The sequence below is a fragment of the Mustela nivalis genome (assembly GCF_964662115.1).
Source record: "Mustela nivalis genome assembly, chromosome: 5".
Classification (NCBI taxonomy): Eukaryota; Metazoa; Chordata; class Mammalia; order Carnivora; family Mustelidae; genus Mustela; species Mustela nivalis.
This window is the reverse complement of record NC_139024.1, coordinates 4,552,413-4,572,966: the sequence shown is the minus strand read 5'-3', so window position 1 is coordinate 4,572,966 and position 20,554 is coordinate 4,552,413. Positions and strand designations below refer to the sequence as shown.

General features: G+C 41.2%; 1 protein-coding gene across 2 annotated transcripts in view; it reads left to right on the top strand.

Annotated features, from left to right (window-relative positions):
• Positions 1–20,554, top strand: part of LOC309864873 (E3 ubiquitin-protein ligase parkin-like) — a 354,762-nt gene that overhangs the window by 294,281 nt on the left and 39,927 nt on the right. The window contains exon 3 of one of the 2 annotated variants that reach the window (XM_082730763.1): positions 87–466. The exons of the other annotated variant lie outside the window; for it this stretch is intronic. Coding sequence (XP_082586889.1) covers positions 87–191 — 105 coding nt within the window. The 3' untranslated portion in view covers positions 192–466. Of the gene's footprint in view, positions 1–86; positions 467–20,554 lie in introns of those variants that run through there. 2 annotated transcript variants of the gene reach the window in all.

Below are 20,554 nucleotides of genomic sequence, written 5' to 3'. Positions count from 1 at the left end.
CTTTTCTAGAGAACATCTATTTCTCTTAACCGCTTTGTCATTCCTCATTCCTTCTCGGTCGTATTCCCCATCCTGGCGTGTGACAGCCTGGTTGGTCCTTCACGCTTTGCACGATGTGGATCTGGTCCCAGAGCGCGTGGCAGCCGGCAGGTGTAAAGGCAGCCGAGACCAACACCAGATCAGCATGTTGATTCAAAAGACTGTTGTGACATGAGGAGCCCAGAGATGACCAGGCCGTGGCTTTAGTTGAGAAGTTGGCGTGTTTTCTTTTGGACTTCTGAAGGGAAAAAGAAAAGAAAAAGATTACTATTTTAACTAGTGTAGGTAGTTTGTATCATAAGAATGGTACCATTGCCATCATTATGAAAAAACAAATAACAGCTCCTTAGAGTTTCAGTAACATTGTTTGCATCTATTACTCTGAGATGTTTGATTTTCTTCACAGCCTGCATCTGCTTAATTCAAATTATGCACATGTCTCTCTGGACTGTAATTTCTTCCAGCTGTTAAGATACTGGAGCGGAAGATCTGCATATTTAAAACAGCTGCTTAACTTGGAGGGCTGCTTTGTGTTTAGCTCTGAAAACTGGACATTTATTTTCAAAGACTTTCATCCTTTTTAAAAATAATTTATTTTGCTGATTCTTAAGTTGATTCATTTAAGCGTCTGTAGAGCTTTTCAGTCTTCTGTGTCCACAATCTACATACAGAGGATGGCTCATTTTCACTCAAATTGCCATTTTGAAAAGTAAAGAGTGTGCCTGAGCTGCTCTGCAGAAATGTAAAATATTTTCCTCAGTCTGGTCTGAATAAGTACTCAAATTATTAGGAATAAGACCAGAAAAAAAAAAAAACCTGAAGTGGATTTGAAAATATAGTAAATAAACTTTTCATCTACCTATAGGAAAAGTCTAGAAATCCAAACTTTGGAAAAATTGGTTGATAGACTGCCCACAAACTACACACAAAATTTTCCTGCCTGAGAGCAGGATTAATTTATCAAAATGCTTCCAAATAAAATATACTTTTTCTGCTGTTTTTAAGGTGTATAACTGTGAAAAGGAGAATGAAGCAAATAATTGCTTCCAACTACAGCCAGAGATATAATTTTCTTCTTGGCACAGACTGAGGGGACTTGATCAGATAATTCACCACCCTTAGTACTTCTTAGCACAGGGCAGGCTCCTGTAGAGCTAGCTGGTTCCGCTGGGATAATCCTCGATGCCACCAGCTGGGGGTGGGGGCTGAGGGAATCATACGGTGTGGAGAATGTAGAGTACTTAAATCAGGATTTTTTTTTAATTTAAAATATTATTTAGAAAAATAGAACAGAATTCCAGATACTGACCGTTGACGATTCTCTTGTGGTTGTTAGCTCTGTGTCAATGCCGACCAAGGACCATTATCACACAGGTCCTCAGTTGCCAGGCAGGTGTTTTAAAGTGTATGACTTTAGAGATAAAATCCTGGAAAGTGGCGAAGCCTTTGGGGAACTAGAGAACACATGGCCCATTTAAAGGCATTCATTTTTTTTTTTTAATGTTTAGAATTCGGTGTCACCAAACAACAGGAGTCAGTGTATTGCCGTCTCTCAAGTGGAAAGATGCCCATTATCTCTGTTCTTGAACGTAATTTATGAAGACCTTTCATTACTCAAAATATTCTAAATGATATATGCTAAAAAATACCTTTCCTCTTTAAGTTAAATTTGAGGGATTTTTTCCCCTAACCTCTTAATTAAGCTACATATCACTGACTGTTACAGAGCTACTGTCAAAGTAGGAAGCTTTTGACATAAAGATCTTCAGATTTGCGAGTGATAGTCATTCCTGAGTGTCTTTCAGGGCGGCCTTCATGCCAGCTCTTGCTACCTTCTGAAAATTTGGCAACTCTGAACGCCTGTATTTCATGCCCCATCCCTGCTGTGAAACTGGATTGATTGCCTGCGTACAATCGCTTCCCATGCCTGCCCCATATCTGTGTCATTGGTTTGAATATATTTAAGCAGGAAGAAAATGAGATTACACTTTCGTTAAAATTTAAATATTTGTAGTGTTGCAGATGCAACCGACTTTCCATTTTGCTGTTTCTCTGTCAAACCAGGTAATGGCAGCCACATCAAGCCTCTTCCTCTGCAGAATGGCTGGCAAGGTTTTCCTCTCCTTGATTTGCGGCCACATCCTCAATTTCAGAAACATTAAGAAGAAAGTAAAATAAATGAATATTTTTAACTATTTCTTTGAATCCGCTCTTCCTCATCTTCTGAAGTACAACAATATAGTTTTTATTGCTCTGTAAAACCAAAAGTTTAGGAACAAATAATAGTCATATACAGCATCACCACTGATAGAAAATCTGTTGCTTTTGAAAACAGCCTATTTCACAGATGGGCGTCAGTAACAGTTTTAAGAACGTTCACTCTCTCTGCATCTATAGAGTATAATCTTTATACTTCTATCCTTATTACTTAACTCTGTCTTATTTTATAAGATAGTATTATTTTAAAACATCAGGTGTTCACTGGAGAATGTCATGTTTAGGATAATCATAGTATTTTTTTTAAAGATTTTATTTATTTATTTGACAGACAGAGATCACAAGTAGGCAGAGAGGCAGGCAGAGAGGGAGGAGGAAGCAGGCTCCCTGCTGAGCAGAGATTCCAGATGTGGGGCTCGATCCCAGGACCCTGAGATCATGACCTGAGCTGAAGGCAGAGGCTTAACCTGCTCAGCCACTCAGGCACCCCTGATCATAATACTTTTGTCCTAACAGCATTTCATACCTGCTCGCCCTTACCTATTACAGAAACCATCTTAATGTAAGATGATTTTTAAGTCTCAAGTTTGTCTTATGGAACAACAAGCTCCACCCATTTCCTGTATCTGAAACCGACCTTCCACAGGTTTCTGAACCTGTGGGATTCAGCATAGCATCCTGTCTGTGCCTCTGCCTCTCCCCCTCCCTGGCCTGGACCCCTGTGCGGCCAACTCTGAACAAACTCAAACTGTTAACAGTAGGTGATGTTGAAGATCTATTCCTCTTGCCAAAAAACCATGAAAGAGTGGCTTGAGTGGACATATTAAAATTTGAATTTAATCCCTATGTTGAACAAAAGCCAGGGAAAAGAGCCTTGGCAAGCTGTGAGGGAATGAGAGGGTACATAGGCAGTGGTCTTTTGAATGAAACAGAGAAAGAAACCGGGGAGGATCAAAAAGCCAAAATATGAAGTGTCCCATAAGCCATCTTGTGTTGCCTGTCCTTTCTCATTTCATTCCGTCAGTGATACGTTGCTGTCTAATTAGTTAAGATCCGAAACAGCTTGTTAGCTTTGATCTGTTTTCTTCCTCCCTGTATTTTGCAAAACTTTCAAGACTCTCATTTGCGTACCCACCCCCTGCCCGCCCAGTCCCAAATCTAGCTAGCTCAAATGCGGGGACTGTTCCTAGCTCCTATCTGTGGCTCTGTAAATGACATATTCTTGCAAGCTGTGTGTCGCCCTCACTGAAGCTGACGGGGATTCTTGATTTGTTCTGACTCCCAGATATCAAGGACTGGAAAAAAAAAAATGACAAAGAAATAAGCTGCACAGAAGTTTTTCCGTCTTTTTAACCAATTTTATATCCGGAGATGTAGAAATATTATTTTGACATGAGCTATATACAGACCAGTTTTTCCTAGTTTTCATAGGCAAGAATCCCCAAATATGCCTATTTATGAAAATTGTGCTTATGAAGCACTTTAGCCATTCTATGCATGTTCTCCTGGTATCAAATTTTCTATATGAAAACATCAAAATATATTGGGAGCAATACACTTATTACACTCTGATTAAGTGACCACCAGTCCCTTATCCTCTCATAGATTTCTTAAAATGTTCTAATCCAAAAAAGTTTATTTTCTTTATTAATTCCATGTCTGAATATGTGTGTATTCCATTTGTGCAAATATAATCCAAATATGGATATCTATATTTGATATCTGTATTACTCACTTGTGAGCTTACAGTTCTCCATTTTTTCTTGTTGTCCATAAATAAAATAAAGGCAATAAAATGTAATTTGAAATTCAGCTTTGGAAAGAGGTTCTCTATCAAGTATTGGCCTCTGGAAAGCACAGCTATACCTAACATATCATTGTGAATGTTTGTAGTAGTGAGAAAGGGTTTTTTAAATTGTCTTAATTTAAGGCATTCAAGACCAAGGGCATGGGATGTCATCTCATTATTGCTCAAATTCTGTGGGAAGTCAGGTAGTATAGGTCAGTTACATAGTTTCTACCCCACTTTGTTCTTTCTGATTCTTGTTCAAACAGACACCTGCCATGAAAGTGTACCTCTTTTCATTCCATAGGAAGGTGGTGGTGTATATTACTCCAGAGTGAGTGCCATACCCCTCTCTTCTGTTTATTCTTCATTATTTCCCAGAATCCTCAGCATAAGATCCACTCTGGATCAAGTCTTGCTCTAGACGCACTGTCCTCCAGCAGGACATTGTACTGTTTCAGCAATTTGTTTCAGAGGAGTTCAGCTCTGGAAATTTACTTTGAGCCTTTTAGCATGTAATTTATTGTTGAATATTCTGACATTGATTTTAATAACTGTTAATCATTTGTAGCCAGTAGTATGGTGGCACTTCCTCCTCTGTTTTTAACAAAATTAAGATCTCATCACATAAGCAGCTTCCTTTCTATGATTGTTGCCTTTTAAATCAGAAAATATGCATCTCAGCTGTGAACAAAAGAAGAATATAATTTTCTTCACAGGAAATTTCTTTCTCAGTAGTTAAACATTCAGTTTAATTTAAAGCAAAGGAAATTCCATGGTCTAAATGAATGGCGGGATTAACAGATTCAGACTACCAAATAGGAAACAGTTTTTGTGTTTTTAAGTGAATTTGAACATAGGTAGGATGGGCTGGGAAAGTGGGAGTAAAGAGGTTGTGGGATGAATATCCTTAAAATAAGCACACTTTGCATCATTAATTGTATTGGCCCTACTCTCCCAATAATGTAGTTTATGAAATTGATAGGGGATTTTTTTCAATTACATTTAAGTAAAAAATTCTAAGCCTTGATTATGTATTTTTTCTTGATTGTATATATTTTATGGCCATATATTTTTTTTTCCTTGCAGGTGGTATTTAAATGATAGGAGTATTTAAAAAAAGGATTATTAAATAATGCTATGTTTTAGCTTCTATCATTTATTATCCATATTCCACAGTTGACAGCTGTCATCTCAAACAGTATTACAGTCCTCTTTGGGGTAGAGAAAAGAAAGAACCCTAACATCTGTTACATGATGTTAAGCTTCATTAAAAAATTTATATATGCCTTGTTTCTTATAATGTTCTATTTAAACAGTTCCTTTTGTATAAAAATACATTTGTTAATGATTAATTGACAGTCATTCTGGTATAAAAAACACACATGAGTTTTAAGGTTTTCTATTTTGTTAAGATATTTCATCTTCCTAGTTAACCTAGTCATATCTTTTTTTTTTTTTTTTAAGATTTTATTTATTTATTTGGCAGAGAGAGAGAGAGCACAAGCAGGGGGAGTTGAAATGCCAATTGAATATTACCCCCACCTTAAAAGACCACCAGAGACGTGAGTCAAAGCCAATCAGCAAGGGTCGTTTATTGCAGGTTCGAACCTGGACCCCTGCACCGCTCGTTGCAGATAACGCCGAGAGGTCCGGAGCTGGGTCGGTGCAGGGTTTTTATAGACAGATACAAACAAGTTTCGGGTGGGGCTGAGCTGATTGGTTGACAGTTTGAACAGGCATACTTGGCGTCAGTGGATTGGGTCAGGGGACCCGCGCGAAAGCAGACAAAGCAATCTTACAGAAGCAGAACTGGCCGGTTTGCCCACGCATGCGAGAAAAGCACTATCAGGATATTGAAGGCCTGGTTACTATCAAGTAAAGACAATTGGGAGTCTCCTGGTGCAATGTTACATTCCTGCTATCAAGCATCCTTGTTAGTGAGATTTAGGTTTAAAAGAAACTTAACTTTATTTACTTTTCCTTCTACCTCCGCCTCCTTCCATTTTCATGGAGGGGAGGGTGACATTAGGGCTGGAGGAATGGAGTTCTGTGTCCCTGGAAATTGGGCTATTGATAAGGTAACTTCTTTGTTTGTAAATCTCAAGGACATTTGCAAACCAAGGGAGACTCCTACCTTGCAGGACTGTGATCTCTGCAAGTTAACTATTTATCGTTTTATGGCAGTCAGGGGTGCCTGAGGAATGCTACACATATGGAGGGAGCGGGTGAAGGGTGGGTGCAAGGCGCCAGCTTTTGCTTTGTCCTCAGCCAGCCTCCTGCTCCTTCAGAGTGGCAAGCAGAGAGAGAGGGAGAAGGAGACTCCCCACTGATCAGAGAGCCCAAAGATGTGGGGCTCTGTCCCAGGACCCTGGGATCATGACCTGAGGCTGAGACAGCCGCTTAACCGACTGAGTCACCCAGTCACCCCAACCTGATCATAAGTTTGAAGTAAGATCTTTATTTGAAACACATTTTTAAATACCTAACAGATTTTTTTTCAATTGTCTTATATTTTTTACTTTCTAAAATATCCCTGAAAGATTAGCTTTATAAAAACAAATTTCACAGTACTTCTCTTAGAGGAGATAGGTTTAGAATTGAAAACCATGTGTGTGTTTTTAGTTAGGTTATTATAAGAAAGATCTCAAAGGGCTATATAAATATATTCATTTCTCTCCTTTACATTTTTTGATGACTCTGTACTGATAACCCCCTCAGAGTTGTTTTCATCTGTGTTTGGTTCAACTATGAGCCACACCAAAGTATCATTTCCTCTCATTCCCTCTTTTTCTCCCCATGACCCTGCTCCGGAGCCTTAAATTCTGCTGATTTGGGCAGAGAACTGGGTTCCTTGAATCTTCACATGTCTCAACCCCTGCAGGGGAGGACAGAGCCAGACTCCAGGATAGCTGAACAGATCACTAAGGAAAGGATTCTTGGCTTGGAACTGGCAAAGAATGTGTTTTGAAATGGAATCACAAAGAGGGCATGATTCACTGAGAACCCTTTAAATGACAGGGGAAAAAAAATAATCTTCAGTTTCAATCACCCCTGCTCTCCTGTTTCTTCATTGATATGCACAGTGCACTCCTCTGAGGCAGGCTTTCTGACAGTAAAAAAGAAAAACAAAAGAAGGGCTTTTAGCAAGGGGGACAGCCACAACCCTCCTTTTCAATCAGGAAGGAAATTGGAAAGGGCATTTATTCCCTCCCCAATGTGGGAACAGCTAGATGCAGGGGATGGTCTTTCCATTTGAATAGTTACTTATAGTTTAGTTACAGCTTTTGGGGGGATGTATTTTTCAGTTTATTTCTCAATTCGGCTTTGAAAGCTATCCAGTTGAGATCAACTCTGGCCAGGGCGTGGGACCCCAATGGTGGAAGAAAACTTCCTGGTGGCCAGGGCAGTCCCCACACCAATTGATCTCCAGCTGGAAGGGGGGGGGGGAGGAAAAAAAAAAAAAAAGAAAGAAAGAAAGAGAAAGAAAAAGACTTTATTCTTTGCAAGTCATCTCTGCAGGAGCAGAAAAACCAGCAGGGAGGTTTTCTTTCTCAGGAAGCATGCATTCACGGCTCTCTAAAGGCTGAGTGTTAGAGAAGTCCTTCGGAAAACAAAATGCCTAGATTGTGCGGCTAATCTATTATTTTATTTTCATTGGTAATGTTACTTTGTTAGCCATGCTGAGTCGATGAAAGCTGCTCTATTGAAAACTTTCTTCACTGGTGAAAATAAAATCAGCTTATCTTATTTCTCCCCTTTAAAGCAGCATGATTGCACATAGCCTGTAAAATGAAAATGCCACCGCTTCTTTGGCTCCCATGTGACCGAACCCTTGGAAAAGGAGTTGATCTTGCTTGCTGTGGGATTGATTTTGAATTCTTGTTTGAGGTATCTTCTCTAAAAGCTGTTTCCAGTCAGTATGGTGAGAATCCCAGTTGGCCTATTAATTTTGCCCTATATATGCCATTTAAGCAAGCAAAATATTTTATGCTCTGATTTGGGAGAAGTAAGTATTAAATTCATAAGTAGTAATAAAACTTTAAGTGACACACTTGATAAAAGATTGGATTAAGTCGGTGCTATTAAAAGAATAATACATGTTGAACCTCACGAGTTTGCTACTATTCTACCATGTTGTAACCTACAGAACTGACAGTTTCAGATGGTTTAATGATGCGTCACACAAAACCACATGGGGTGGGATGGGGGTGCGTCAGCATAAAGGGAAGAGTTTATTGTTCCCCGAAGAAGGGAGGAATGGAAGGTAGACCACAGAAGTTGATGTAGGAACGATGTTGGGATTCAGAGCCATGGCCAAGAAAGATTTCTTGAGATCTCTTTTGTTGAAAAAAGATGGTTTAATTAAAGGACAGGGCCAGGCCCCGTGGGCAGAAAGAGCTGCACTGGAGTTGTGAGTAGTGATGGATTATGTATTTTCAAGTTGGAAGGTGTTTAGGGATAACTTTAGTCTCTAAGGAATTTTGGAAACAAGGTTTCTAGGACCTTGAAGGGGCTAGCTATTGTTTGGAAATGGTCATTTGGTACTTTATAATAAAATCTTAGTCATGAGACCCTTCAGGTATATATCAGTGGGTCATATGCTTGGGGGATGATTACAAATATATATCCTGGGGTAGAGATGAAGTTTCCAAAGGGATTTTTATGTTGAGTAGACTTACAGGATCCCGGAGCCAAGCTAAGATTGCTTTTGCTGTTAGCAAGGTATTAACATTGAGGTACCTAAGTTCCTAGAGGAATGTCACCCTCCTGTTTCAAGTACTTACCAGTGGCTGTAGATAGGAAGGGCATTTAATTTTTCTTCTGCCTCTGTTTCCCTACCTCAGAAGTTATGTAGGGTGCATCCAAGTCTATCAGAGCAAATCATCACCTGTATCTGTGAAAGAGTTAAAGAGAGCCCACTTGATGAAAGAGAACCTGATGCAGATTTTGGAGTCTGTTGTTGGAGTCTGAAGCTGACAGCGGAGAAAGAATTCTTGGGATCTCTTTGGTGCAAAAAAGATGATTTTATTAAACCATAGGACAGGACCCTTGGGCAGAAAGCCGCTGTACTAGGGTTGTGAGGACTGGCTGATTTTACACTTGGGTGCTGGGGGAGGTGGGCATCCAGAAGGACTTTCATATGCTAAAGAAGACTCTCAGGACAGACACTGGTGGCCTTGCTATGGTCAAGGTAAGGTGATTTTTCCCCCTAGCAAAGCATCCAGGTTCGGATAGTTGGAAGTTTCCAGGGGGAATGTTATACTCTGCCTATCTCAAGTATTTGTCAGTGGGACGCAGGTTAGAAGGACATTGAATTTTGTCTAATTTCCTTCTGCCTTTGTTTCCCACAGCAGTACCTACAGCATGGGCTGGGGGGAGGAGAGAGGATGAGAATGTAACCGTAGTGGTTCCTCAGGGACGTGAGAACCGGGTAGAGTGAAAGGGAAAGTGCTAAAGCAGGAACAGTTGACCATGTGCCTGGTTCGGGGGGGACAGGAGCTTGACATCCTTCTGGACTCTGTAGATCAGGCTCAGATACAGACAGCGATCTCCTGGATCTTCGCAAGGGAGTTAAACTGTCCACGCCGAAGTACGTTGGCCGACCTATGCCAGACGTTTTGGTTGACTCTGTTGGTAAATAGCCCCCATTAGACCTTGTTCCACCTTACCCCTTCAGTTCAGGGCAGTGGGGATTTGCCAATTCTGGCGAGAACGGGGACCCGAAGGCCTTTAATGACCTACACTTTGCAATTGCCTATTCTGCTCTAAAGATGCATTCTAAGTGTGGCTTTCAGGAATACATATCACTCCTACTACGTCCTCTTATCCTAGTGAGGGCATTTCACAGATGCCTCTTTGAAAGAATCCATCTTTTTAAGGCACTTACTGGTAGAACTTTTGCCAGACATTCAGCAGTTTTATTTTCAACTACGTAAGCATTTACATTTTGTTTTCTCAACATAGATACTTGCAGGGAAGCTTGCATGTTCTCCTTTTCTGATAATGGTTGAAACTTTGTCTTCTTAGTTTTTTACCCAATTCCGTGACTAGTATTAGAGCTATATAATCCTACTGGAATGCCAAATACATTGATAAAAGATTAATTCTATCACTCATGAATGAGGGAAGAAGGAGGAGGATGAAACTGGTTAAAAAGCACTCATTAAAATGGGAATTTTATAGTCGAGGATCAAAAATGTGTGCTGCGATATTGGGGATGAAATAGAAACCACGCATGTAATAAACCATGCTGAGCAGTAATCCAGCTAACCTTTGGGCTATCCTTTCAACGTGACAAATATGCAAATCATAAGTGTAAGAACTCTAATTGTGAGAAGTGTGAAATGTCTGTGCCCTAAGGAATAGAAAACATAGTAAGAGTAACCAAGTCCTGTTTCCCTGGAGAGTCAGAAGATACTTAGTGGGAGCCGGCTTTACCATGACATCAACAAATCACTTAAGTGTTTTTTCCCCCCTTATTTTCAGTTTTGAGTATTTTTTCCTTAATAGGAATGTCATCTGTTTTTGGAATTAAAATAATTCCTCCAGCAATATGCATAGAACTGTAAAGTATTTTATAAGTACATCTTGTAGCCCCTGTATCACTGATTAACTCTTCATTCACATTTTAATTATCATGATTAGCAGGTGATAAGAACTGAAACCTGATTCTTTGTTACATAATAATCCTTTGACAATTACCCAGAAGACAATTCTGATTGACTCCCTTGAGCATTGAAGCTGACACATTAAATGAAATGGTGAATTCAGGGCATACTGGTTGTCTGAATTTAATGAGTAGTGATCTTCAGTTGAAACAGCTGCTATAATGAACTTGACATTTGCAATAATAACAGTATCAGCTTATTTAACGTACATTATTACATTTGTTTCCACAATTTGGGAGGCCACACTTGCTGTTGCGTGAATTGAGCTTCTTTGTAAGACTTTGTAAAAGACTTAAAATAACTTGGTATACATCAGGAATAGCAGAAAGCCTAGAGCTGAAAAATGTCCCTGGACAGTGTTCCCATTTGGAGATTAATTTGGGAGTTTTGAAATTCAAATAAACCTCCAGCAGTATTTAGCTGAGGCTCAGTCACCTCTTGGCAGCTCAACTTTAATCAGATAAGCGTCTAGACCCTCTGCTTTAGATAAAGGGATTTTACGTGGGTTGCTTTGGGACTGGGTAAGGATAGGTCTGGATGGAAGTATAAATGGGTGCATTTCCAACCCAGATTTAGATCATGGGATCTCGTACCTATCAGAATCAAGTAATTAAAGCATGGAGGGTTCTGAAAAGTCTCCTACTTTTGTGATCAACATTTTCATGATGTCCAAAATTGGCAGAGAATAGGAATCATTGTGAACCTGTAAAGAATAGATTGGTGGACCCACCCTAGATGTACTAAATAAAAATATGGGGGAAAGGGAGGGAGAGACAGACAGTAGGGTGAGATCTGTAATTTCAAAAGCTCACTGCTGGCAACAAGGCCTTGAGCTCTGGTGGCAGCCATCTGGAAGGGCGAGGGGAGGTAGGAAGGGGTGATAAAATTACTGATTCTGGCTCCTGAGATTTTTCTCTTGAGCCCTGATAGTGAACAATAGGTTTTTACCCATTCTCTCAAATAGACAGTTGCTCATGTATGGTTGGGGTTAAGCTGTTAACCTTAGTCTTATATTCAGCAAGTTAGTCCAATATCATATGGTATAGTCTCATGAGGCACAATTAGTCCAATAATGAAGAAATTGTGTTTTGTGGAATATTTGCCACGGGCTCATGTAGCTGGAAAACTCTGTATGGCTAGTCTGTATCTCTTAACTCTTGGCAGGAGGCCACTCTTCATGTTTGTTGAGGATTTCTAGTAGAGTGGTATGCTTTTCTGGAATAATGATTCACAGAGAACCTTTCACTAGAAAACTCCAGAGCACCATTAATGCAGGATGCACAGTGGTTCTGCATAGGGATCTCGTCTGTCTGCCTGTGATCAGGCTCCAGCCCCACCGCTCCTAGCTTTAAGACTTCCGCAAAGACATGGGAGCTCTGCTTCATGTCTGCCTCTGCAAATTTGGAATAATTATGGCAAATGATCCTATCGTGTTGAAATGAAGCTTAAGTAAGTGAAGACATGTAAAACGTTTAGTTCAGTGCCTGACTCATAGAAAGGCCTTACTAAACATCAGCTATTATCAATCGAGGGGAACTAGGTACATTCTTACCTAGGGAACAATGATGTTATCCATGGCCATTGATTTCAAACCACCATCTTGAGTCTGTGCCCATCAGGAAAGTCACTTTGCTTGCCTGTTGTTCCCACGTCCCTTACATTGCCCTCTGTGGCTTTGTAGCCATAGGTTTACATACCTCGTGTATGAGTTGCCATGGGCTGCTAGGATAAGATGCCGTATAATTTCCTCACAGTTCTGAAGGCTCAGAGTCCAAGATCAAGGTGTTGGCAAATTTGGTTTCTCTTCCCTGGCTTGTAGATGGCTGCTTTCTCCCTGTGTCCTCACATGACCTTTCCTCCATGCTTGGGCATCCCTGGTGTCTCTTCCTTTTCTTGTAAGGACACCTGACATCTTGGATTAGGGCCCACACAAAGGCCTCAATTAAACTGATGACCTCTCTAAAGCCCTATCTCCAAACATAGTCACGTTCTGAGATCCTGGGTGTTAGGCTTTAACATACCAATTTGGGGTGGGGTCCACCTTAACACGGGGGCACCTGCTTTTCCCACCAGTGTGCATCACTATCTGGATGGTGAGTTCTGTGAGCACATATATTGTATATTCTTCTTCTTTTACATTTACTCACCAGAACCTTGTCATTAAGGGACTCCTGAATGACTATTTATTACAGATCTGAAAGCACAAAAAATCAGGAGGATGCATGAAAACTGCTTTTGAAAATCCCCACAGTAGAAAAGCTCTGACTGAGTGAGGCCATAGTTTTTGGAAAATCATTTCTGTTTTGTGAGTTGACCATTATAGAAATAGTGCATTCCCTGTTATAACTACAGGTTTAGGATATTTAAAAAATGATAGTGAATGTCTCCTTTGGAATAGGTACAAATGTCAGACAAGCTTGTCCCCTTTACTAAGTTGACTCTTAAAAGTTTCAGCGACTTCCCAAAACACAGGGAGTGGCTGACCTTTGTGCTTGGACGTCTTTTGATACGTTAACATTCCTCTTTCTTTATAACACATTTACTCATCCAGTCCCAAACAAACAGCACTTTTTGCGTTAGTGGTGCAGCTCTGCTCCCTGACTTTATTTCCCATTTACTTATATAGAGATGTATGAAAAGGAGCAAGCGCTAGACTCTCCTTCTAAAGATACTTCGTTACTTTGTGTGCGGTTGTGTTTTTATCTTTTAATCGTAAGTGTTGGTTTCAAACCTTTGCCAGATTTTGAAATGTGAGTGTATTATATTGACTTTTAAAGGACATGCTCCAAGGTATTTGGCAAATTTCCAGATACAATATCCTTGGGAGGAAGCACTGAGCTCTTTGCTAATGAGGAAAAGGGAAGGCGGATTATTTCTACACTGATAAATGAAGCAGCAAATTGCCAACAATCTCTATCCATTAAGACAGGAGAAGCCTACTGGAATGCTGGGCAGAATCATGGAGCAGGATTTTTTTTTTTTAATGCCATCAGTAAAATATAGATAAGCCCTGGCAACTGAGACTTCAGTAGAAAAGCAGAAAGAGATGTCAAACATTTTTAAAGATGGTGAGTGAAGAACAGAGGGACAGCTTGTCACCACGTCAGCAGCCAGGCTTACTCTTCTTGGAAGAACACTTTGTGACCTTTTCCTAATTTTTCCCGGGCGCACTGCTTTCATGGGCCCACTGTCAGCTCTATGAGTCCTTAAGAAACACTCTGGAACTCATGCCTTCGGATGTCGCGCGGACGTTTTCCCATCCTCCAAACAACAACAAAACAACAAAACCTGCAATGACTTCCCAGCCCTGTGACATTTTCGTGCCTTTTCCACCCAGACAAGCCCCGCATCCCTGCCAGACTCCATGGCTGTCTTGCGGCTTGGTCTAGTTTTGCCCTCTGATGCCACCGTCTGTCCTTTTCTCTTCATAAACCTGAATCCAGTAATGCCGCGGTGATCCGCAAATACGTCTGTGGGGCCACATGCACTGCGCACGCATTTGTGAGCCTGTTGGTGTCCGCCGTGTTCCAGGCCCAGGACATTCGGCTCTAAGCACAACGGACCACCCTGATCCCCGGCCTCCCGGAACGGACCTTTTAAAGAGGAGGACCCGATGCACCTGATGAATCCTGAAAGGACGTGCTGTGTTTCAGATGGTGGCAAGGCTATAGAGATACAAATAAAACGCGCTGGGGCTAGGAAGTGAAGGTGTCATTTGGAGTCAGGCGGTGTGGGCAGACGTCACTGAGAAGCAGGCGTGGGAGTGGTGCGCAGGCTGGAAGGGAGGAGGGTCCGGCCGAGGGGCAGGAGGACGGAGGTTCGGGGAGTCGAACCAGGCGGAGGAGGGCGGAGAGGAGCTCTGGGCGATGCAGGCCACATGGTGTTGGGCCTGGGGAGGACCTGAAAGGGTTTTCGCTTCTGCTGACATGACACCGCTCAGTGTTGAGAAGGAGCAATCTGACCACTCCAGGCCCCACAGAAGAGCAAGCAGGGAAAAGCGAGAGCTGACAGTTGCAGTGGAGATGGGATTTCAAGCCTTGAGAATGGATGAGCCCACCACGGGTGTCTGAAGTCAGAACATGTCCTCACTGGCCAAGAGCCCTCTGTGTCCACCCTGCTGGCAGGGATGTGTACACAACAGGGAAAGACATGAAACCCTACCACAGACTTCTCATGCTTGGACTCACGGACGCTGAGTGGACATCCACATTGTCCTTCCTTCCTTCTCGTCCATCTCTCTCTCTTTCTTTCTTTCTTTTTTTCTTTCTTTATTTCACTGTTTTTGGTCACCTTACAGAGTCTCTTACCCTGAGGTCGTGAATTAAAGTCCGGAGTCCTTCCAAGTGGGAGGTCCACCTGCTTTTTACCAAGAGGCGGAAGGGATAAGCCATGGGGGAAAGGAGAGGAGGGGCTTGTGCTCAGGAGGATCTGGTTTGCAAAAGAGTACACGTGGATACTAGTGTCCCTAATGATCTGTACCTGTATGTACTTGGAGAACATTGTGTACCCCTTGTGTGCTCTTGTTTGAAATACTCGGGAATGATCTTTAAAGTTTACTTAAAACTAGTTACAAAGTTATCATATAAAAAAATGGGCATCTGCTGTTAGGGAATTTGGTCTATTTAGATTTTGTAACTTGATTCAGTTTGTAACTTGATTCAGTTATTTTCTTAAGAAATTGTCCGTTTAATTCAAGTTATTAAATTTAGATACAAAGAATTATGTAAAACTGTTGCTTTTGATGTTCCTAGATTTTTTGCATGTGTTACTGGACCTTATTTAATTTTATGTTTGCATTTTTCTTCCATTTTCTTGATAATATTAGCTTATTTATTATAAGTTGTTCCCTACTAAAGAATGAGCTGAAATTTTAATTTGTTATTTTTGTTGTTTTTATTCATTTTCTACCTCAGTAATTTTTGACTTTATCTTAAAATTCCTTCTGCTTTTTAAATAAAGCTTTCTTTCTTTTTTTACATATCTTTAATCATAGTTCTTTGTTCTTTTATAATACCTTTTTGTGACACTTTTATTCCTTTTTTTTTTTATTATTAATACTTGTTTTTGAGGCTCTGATTTTTTTTTCTGAGCACTGCTTTACCTGTATCCCATGCGCTATGACATGTACTGTTTTCATTATCAATGCTCTGAACATATTTTGTGATGTCATTCTGGATTTCCTATGAGATGCAAGAGTCACTTAAAATAATAATTTAAGGGGCGCCTGGGTGGCTCAGTGAGTTAAGCTGCTGCCTTCAGCTCGGGTCATGATCTCGGGGTCCTGGGATCGAGCCCCACATCAGGCTTTCTCCTCAGCAGGGAGCCTGCTTCCCTTCCTCTCTCTCTGCCTGCCTTTCTGCCTACTTGTGATCTCTGTCAAATAAATAAATTAAAAAATCTTAAAAAAATAAAATAAATAAAATAAAATAATAATTTAAGAGCAATAGCCGGTAGTTTATTTTTGTTCATTGCATTTCTAGGTGCATTGCTTTATGATTAGAGAATTTATTTGTAGTATTTTCATCTTTGAAATTAATTGATGTTTTATCATGACCTACAGTGTAGTCTCTTGCAAATGACGAGCCCCTAAGTACTTGGGAAAAGAGGTAGTCCCTTTGTTTTAGAATTTCCCCGGCTGCTACCTGTCTTCCCCCTCTCACCATCCCCCATGTAAAGAAATAAGAGTTCTGTATTGTCACCACGAAACAGGGTGCACTCTCCTGTTACCCTCACACGTATGCTTGCTTTACTGTCTGTCATCAGGTATCTTTAGTTCCTCCCCTCAGTCTGTTTTTGCTGTTTTCCCCTGATACTCTCTTAGGTAGAGATTGTTTCTCTACCGTTTTCTTCGGGATCGTGTCATATTTGCACAACATGTTACCTCACAACCCGAAGGCCAGTTTTGGTGAACTTCCTGGGCTACTCTTTCCTTCAGGTTTTTATTGGTGTCCTTCTCCTATATGTCAACATTGCAGGTCTGTATAGAGAAATGGGAAGTATGTCCGATTTATTTTCCCATATAAGTGACCCTGTCTTTCTGCTTGGCTGCCCAGAGAGGCTCCTGGAGCCCCACACCTCACCGGTGTTGTTTGGCTTCTCTTGGTGTCAGCGATGCTGGCCCATTTTTCCTTGGTGACACCGGGTCCTTTCAATATGCAGATTCAAGTCTCCCTTATATTTTTTCTTACTAAAACAATTAAACTCTTTTATCTTCTTTTAATTATGGCCTCTCTGTGTGATTACGAATTTTCACCTGCCTCGTCCGTTTCCCTAAACCAAACCAGGTCCAGGCAGGCCGTCGCCCTGGTCGCAGCCGCTCTCTGGTTGTGAGGCCGATGTTTTCCCTCTTTTCGGGAGGACCTCCCTCCGCAGTAGAACTCGCCTCTCCGGGGCTGCTTCCCGATTCCTGCCACGTCGCGGCCTTCGCGTGCATTTTGGAAGTTGGTGCTTTAATTGTCCCTGCGTGTCACCAACAAAATGAGCAGAAATCATCTTGAGTGTCGTTTTCCCTCTCTCCTTGGTGGTTCTAGGATGGTTTTTTGGGAGAGGGAGAATGCTGCTTTTGCACCTTCTTGTTCACAGAGGTTCCCCCAGAGAATTTTTGTTGTTCCATTCACTTTCCGTGGTCCTTCCTGGTAGTCGTGTTTATGTTGCCACGGAAGAATGTATTTTGTCTAAATTTAAAAAAAAAAATTCTTTTTAGTTTTCACTTTTTAGTAAAATTTCTTTGTAGTTTTCACTTCATTTATTTATTTATTTAGAAGATTTTATTTATTTGTCAGAGAGAGAGAGAGAACGAGAGAGCACAAGTAGAGGGAGAAGCAGGCTCCCAGGACCCAGGGACCATGATCTGAGCAGAAGACACACAGTTAACTAGACAGTCACCCGGGCATCCCTAGTTTTCACTTATTTTGAAGATTGCCTGTTAGGAGATAGCCCAGGTAAAACCAGAACATATATGCAGATTTTTTTTTTTTTCAAAACGTTGTAACTACTTAACATCTGAGAATAAGTTTTGAGAAATGGAGTCAGTGTCATGAAGCTTTAATCACATGCGGGAAAAACAGTCAGTAAATCAGATCTTAGAAAATTGTATTAGTTAGAAAATTGTATTAGAAAAGAATTGTCTTAGAAGCCCTTCATATGCTTTTTATATTTGTGTTACATAGTATCCTGGGATCTTTATTTTTAAATTACTTATACAGTAAGTATTACATATAATTTTATAGTAAATTGATTGCATGTTGAATTATTCTCTGTTTTATTTGCTTTCCTCAGATTTGAGGTAAAAAATTATTTGTGAACTGTGGGATTTACTCTTCTGCCTCAGTACAAGTTGGAGGTGGGATAGGCTTTCACTGGTACTGAGTGTCCGTGATCACGTCCAAACATAACGTGGAGTCAGTAGCTTTCTTATGCCTCTTAACAGTAATGGGAAGCTATCATGGATTGTAGCCTTTGGATTTTTCTGTGTTGTAGCTTATCTCTTCCATCAAAATTTAAATTTCCAGAGTCAAGAACCGTATTATATTTGCTCGTCTTTTGCTTGTGCACTTCCATCTATTTCAAAATACCAAATACAGCCGTGTGCACACACAAAGTGTATTAACCAGAGGCCTTTAACTTGCGAGAAGCAGAAAGCCAACACAAACTAGCTTAAGCAAAAGGGAATTTCTTGGATCAAATATTTGTGAATTATTGGCATTAACTTTGGCCTCAGACATAACCTAATCCAGGTGCTTAAACTAGATTCGGACATACCGAATCTGTCCCTTGGCCTTTCTGAGTTTGCTTCTTTTTCCTAACTTGTTGAACAGTTGTTAAGTGAAAGAACTCACTGAATTATCCAACAGTCGTTAAGCAGTTCTTCCTGAGTTCACTTCACGGAGGAGACTGCGCCAGGCTTACGTTCTACCAGCTTAGCAAACCTAATGGAAAGAGTACCTCTTACTTAATAACGACTCAAAGGTCTTAGGAATTAACACTTGTCAGACTCTCTTTGGTTGCACACCAATTCTTACACCTCCCACACTGACCACACTGACCACTGGGATGGAGTGTGGGTGGCCAGCCCTAGTCAAAGCCTACACCCAAAGTATCAAAATGTGTATGTATGTGTTTGTGTACCCATGCGTATGTGTATAAGAATGCTTTCCCCCTACTACATTAAGCCATATGGCTTAAATGTAGTAGAATTCTGGTTTCTTAGAAACCTGTTTGGTGGCTCTTCCTAAAGAAAGAATTCTGGGAAGATAAAAGGATACTAAGTATGATTGCCTCTTTTATACATATGTGTGCATCTGTGTGTGTGTGTGCGCACCTGTGTATACGTGTATATTATGTGTATTTGGGAAGGAGGAGAAGATTATTATTCTTATTAGTATTTTAAAGATTTTATTTACTTGAGAGTGAGAGAGAGGGTACACGAGGTGGGGAGGGGCAGAGGGAGAAGCAAACTCCCTGATGACCATGGAGCCGAACATGGGGCTCAGTCCCAGGACGCTGAGATCATAACTGAGCCAAAGGCAGAGTGCTTTACTAACGGAGCCACCCAGGCGCCCCTGTTCTCATTATAATTATCTAGATCTCACTTTGCCATTTTTGTGTTAAGTCAGGATAGACAGTAATAATGCTGTATATTCTAATATATTCTAATATATATTCTGTATATTCTAATAACGCCGAGGATATTCTAATATCCTCAGGGACGTAACACAATAAAAAAGTTTGTTTCTTCTACAAGCTGGGAGTGCACCATGGGTCTGCTTGTTGTAGTCACTCAGGGGTCCAGGCTCACTGAGGTTCCACCACGACATGCCTGCGCCATCCCCCGGGAGGGAAGTGGGAACCCAAGAGGTCCTTGTCTTGGCATCTCATGGTCGACCCTGGAAGTGGCACCCGCTTTTGTGCTCAGATCTCTTTGGCCAGAACGAGGAGGGTATGGTGCCCCCCAGTGACTGGACTAGTAAGTTCAGAATTCTGTGTGCCTTGGGGAGAGGACAAGGTAGCGCTAGTGATGGCCGCTCCCTGCTCCACAGACCATAAGAATATCCTAATACTCTAAAGCCACCTGTGTCTTGTCATCCAGCCCATGATATATCTAGAGAGGAACTGGTCATGAGCATCTCCATCACCAACCAACTCAGTACACATACAAACAAAACAGCCCAACTGAGGTTTGAAAACTGCCTTAAAGTATAAAGAAAACTTTGCAACACTTGATTTGGGCTGAAATCAAGTCCTCTCCCTGAACTCATATGGCTTCAGGTCATGATTTGGTTAGCTTTTTCTCTAAGTATTAAGATATAAACCATTCTTTGCTCAACATTTACTGAGCACTTACTATATGCAAGGCATGGTTCTTGTTGTAGTCGGCGCACCACTGTGCCTGAGTAACAGAATCCATAGTCCAGTGAGGAAGACAGACATTAAACTGGATGAGGCCGAGAAATCTTAATACCTCAGATCTAATACGGGTTTTTGGCTAGGCAGATGGGATGTCCTCACATCCCTTAATTCTGGAGTGAGTACCTAAGCCTAGGTACCTTGAAATCTGAGCTGCTGAGCCTCACAGTAACCCCGGGAGTTAGTGAGAATCTGCCGTATGAATCTCCACCATTGCCCCGTGTACACAGGTGGCCGAGACGGGGGCATTTCATGGCAACTTGGAGGTTTGTATCAGTTACTATGGCTGGATAATGAGTTACTCAAAATGTGTCACTTGACACAATGGTTATGCGTCATCCCTCGTGATTTCTGTGATTTTGGAAAGACGGCAGGACAGTTCTTGATTTGGGTATCTCGTGACCAGTGACAGTGCGCTGGGTCATCTAAAGCCTTG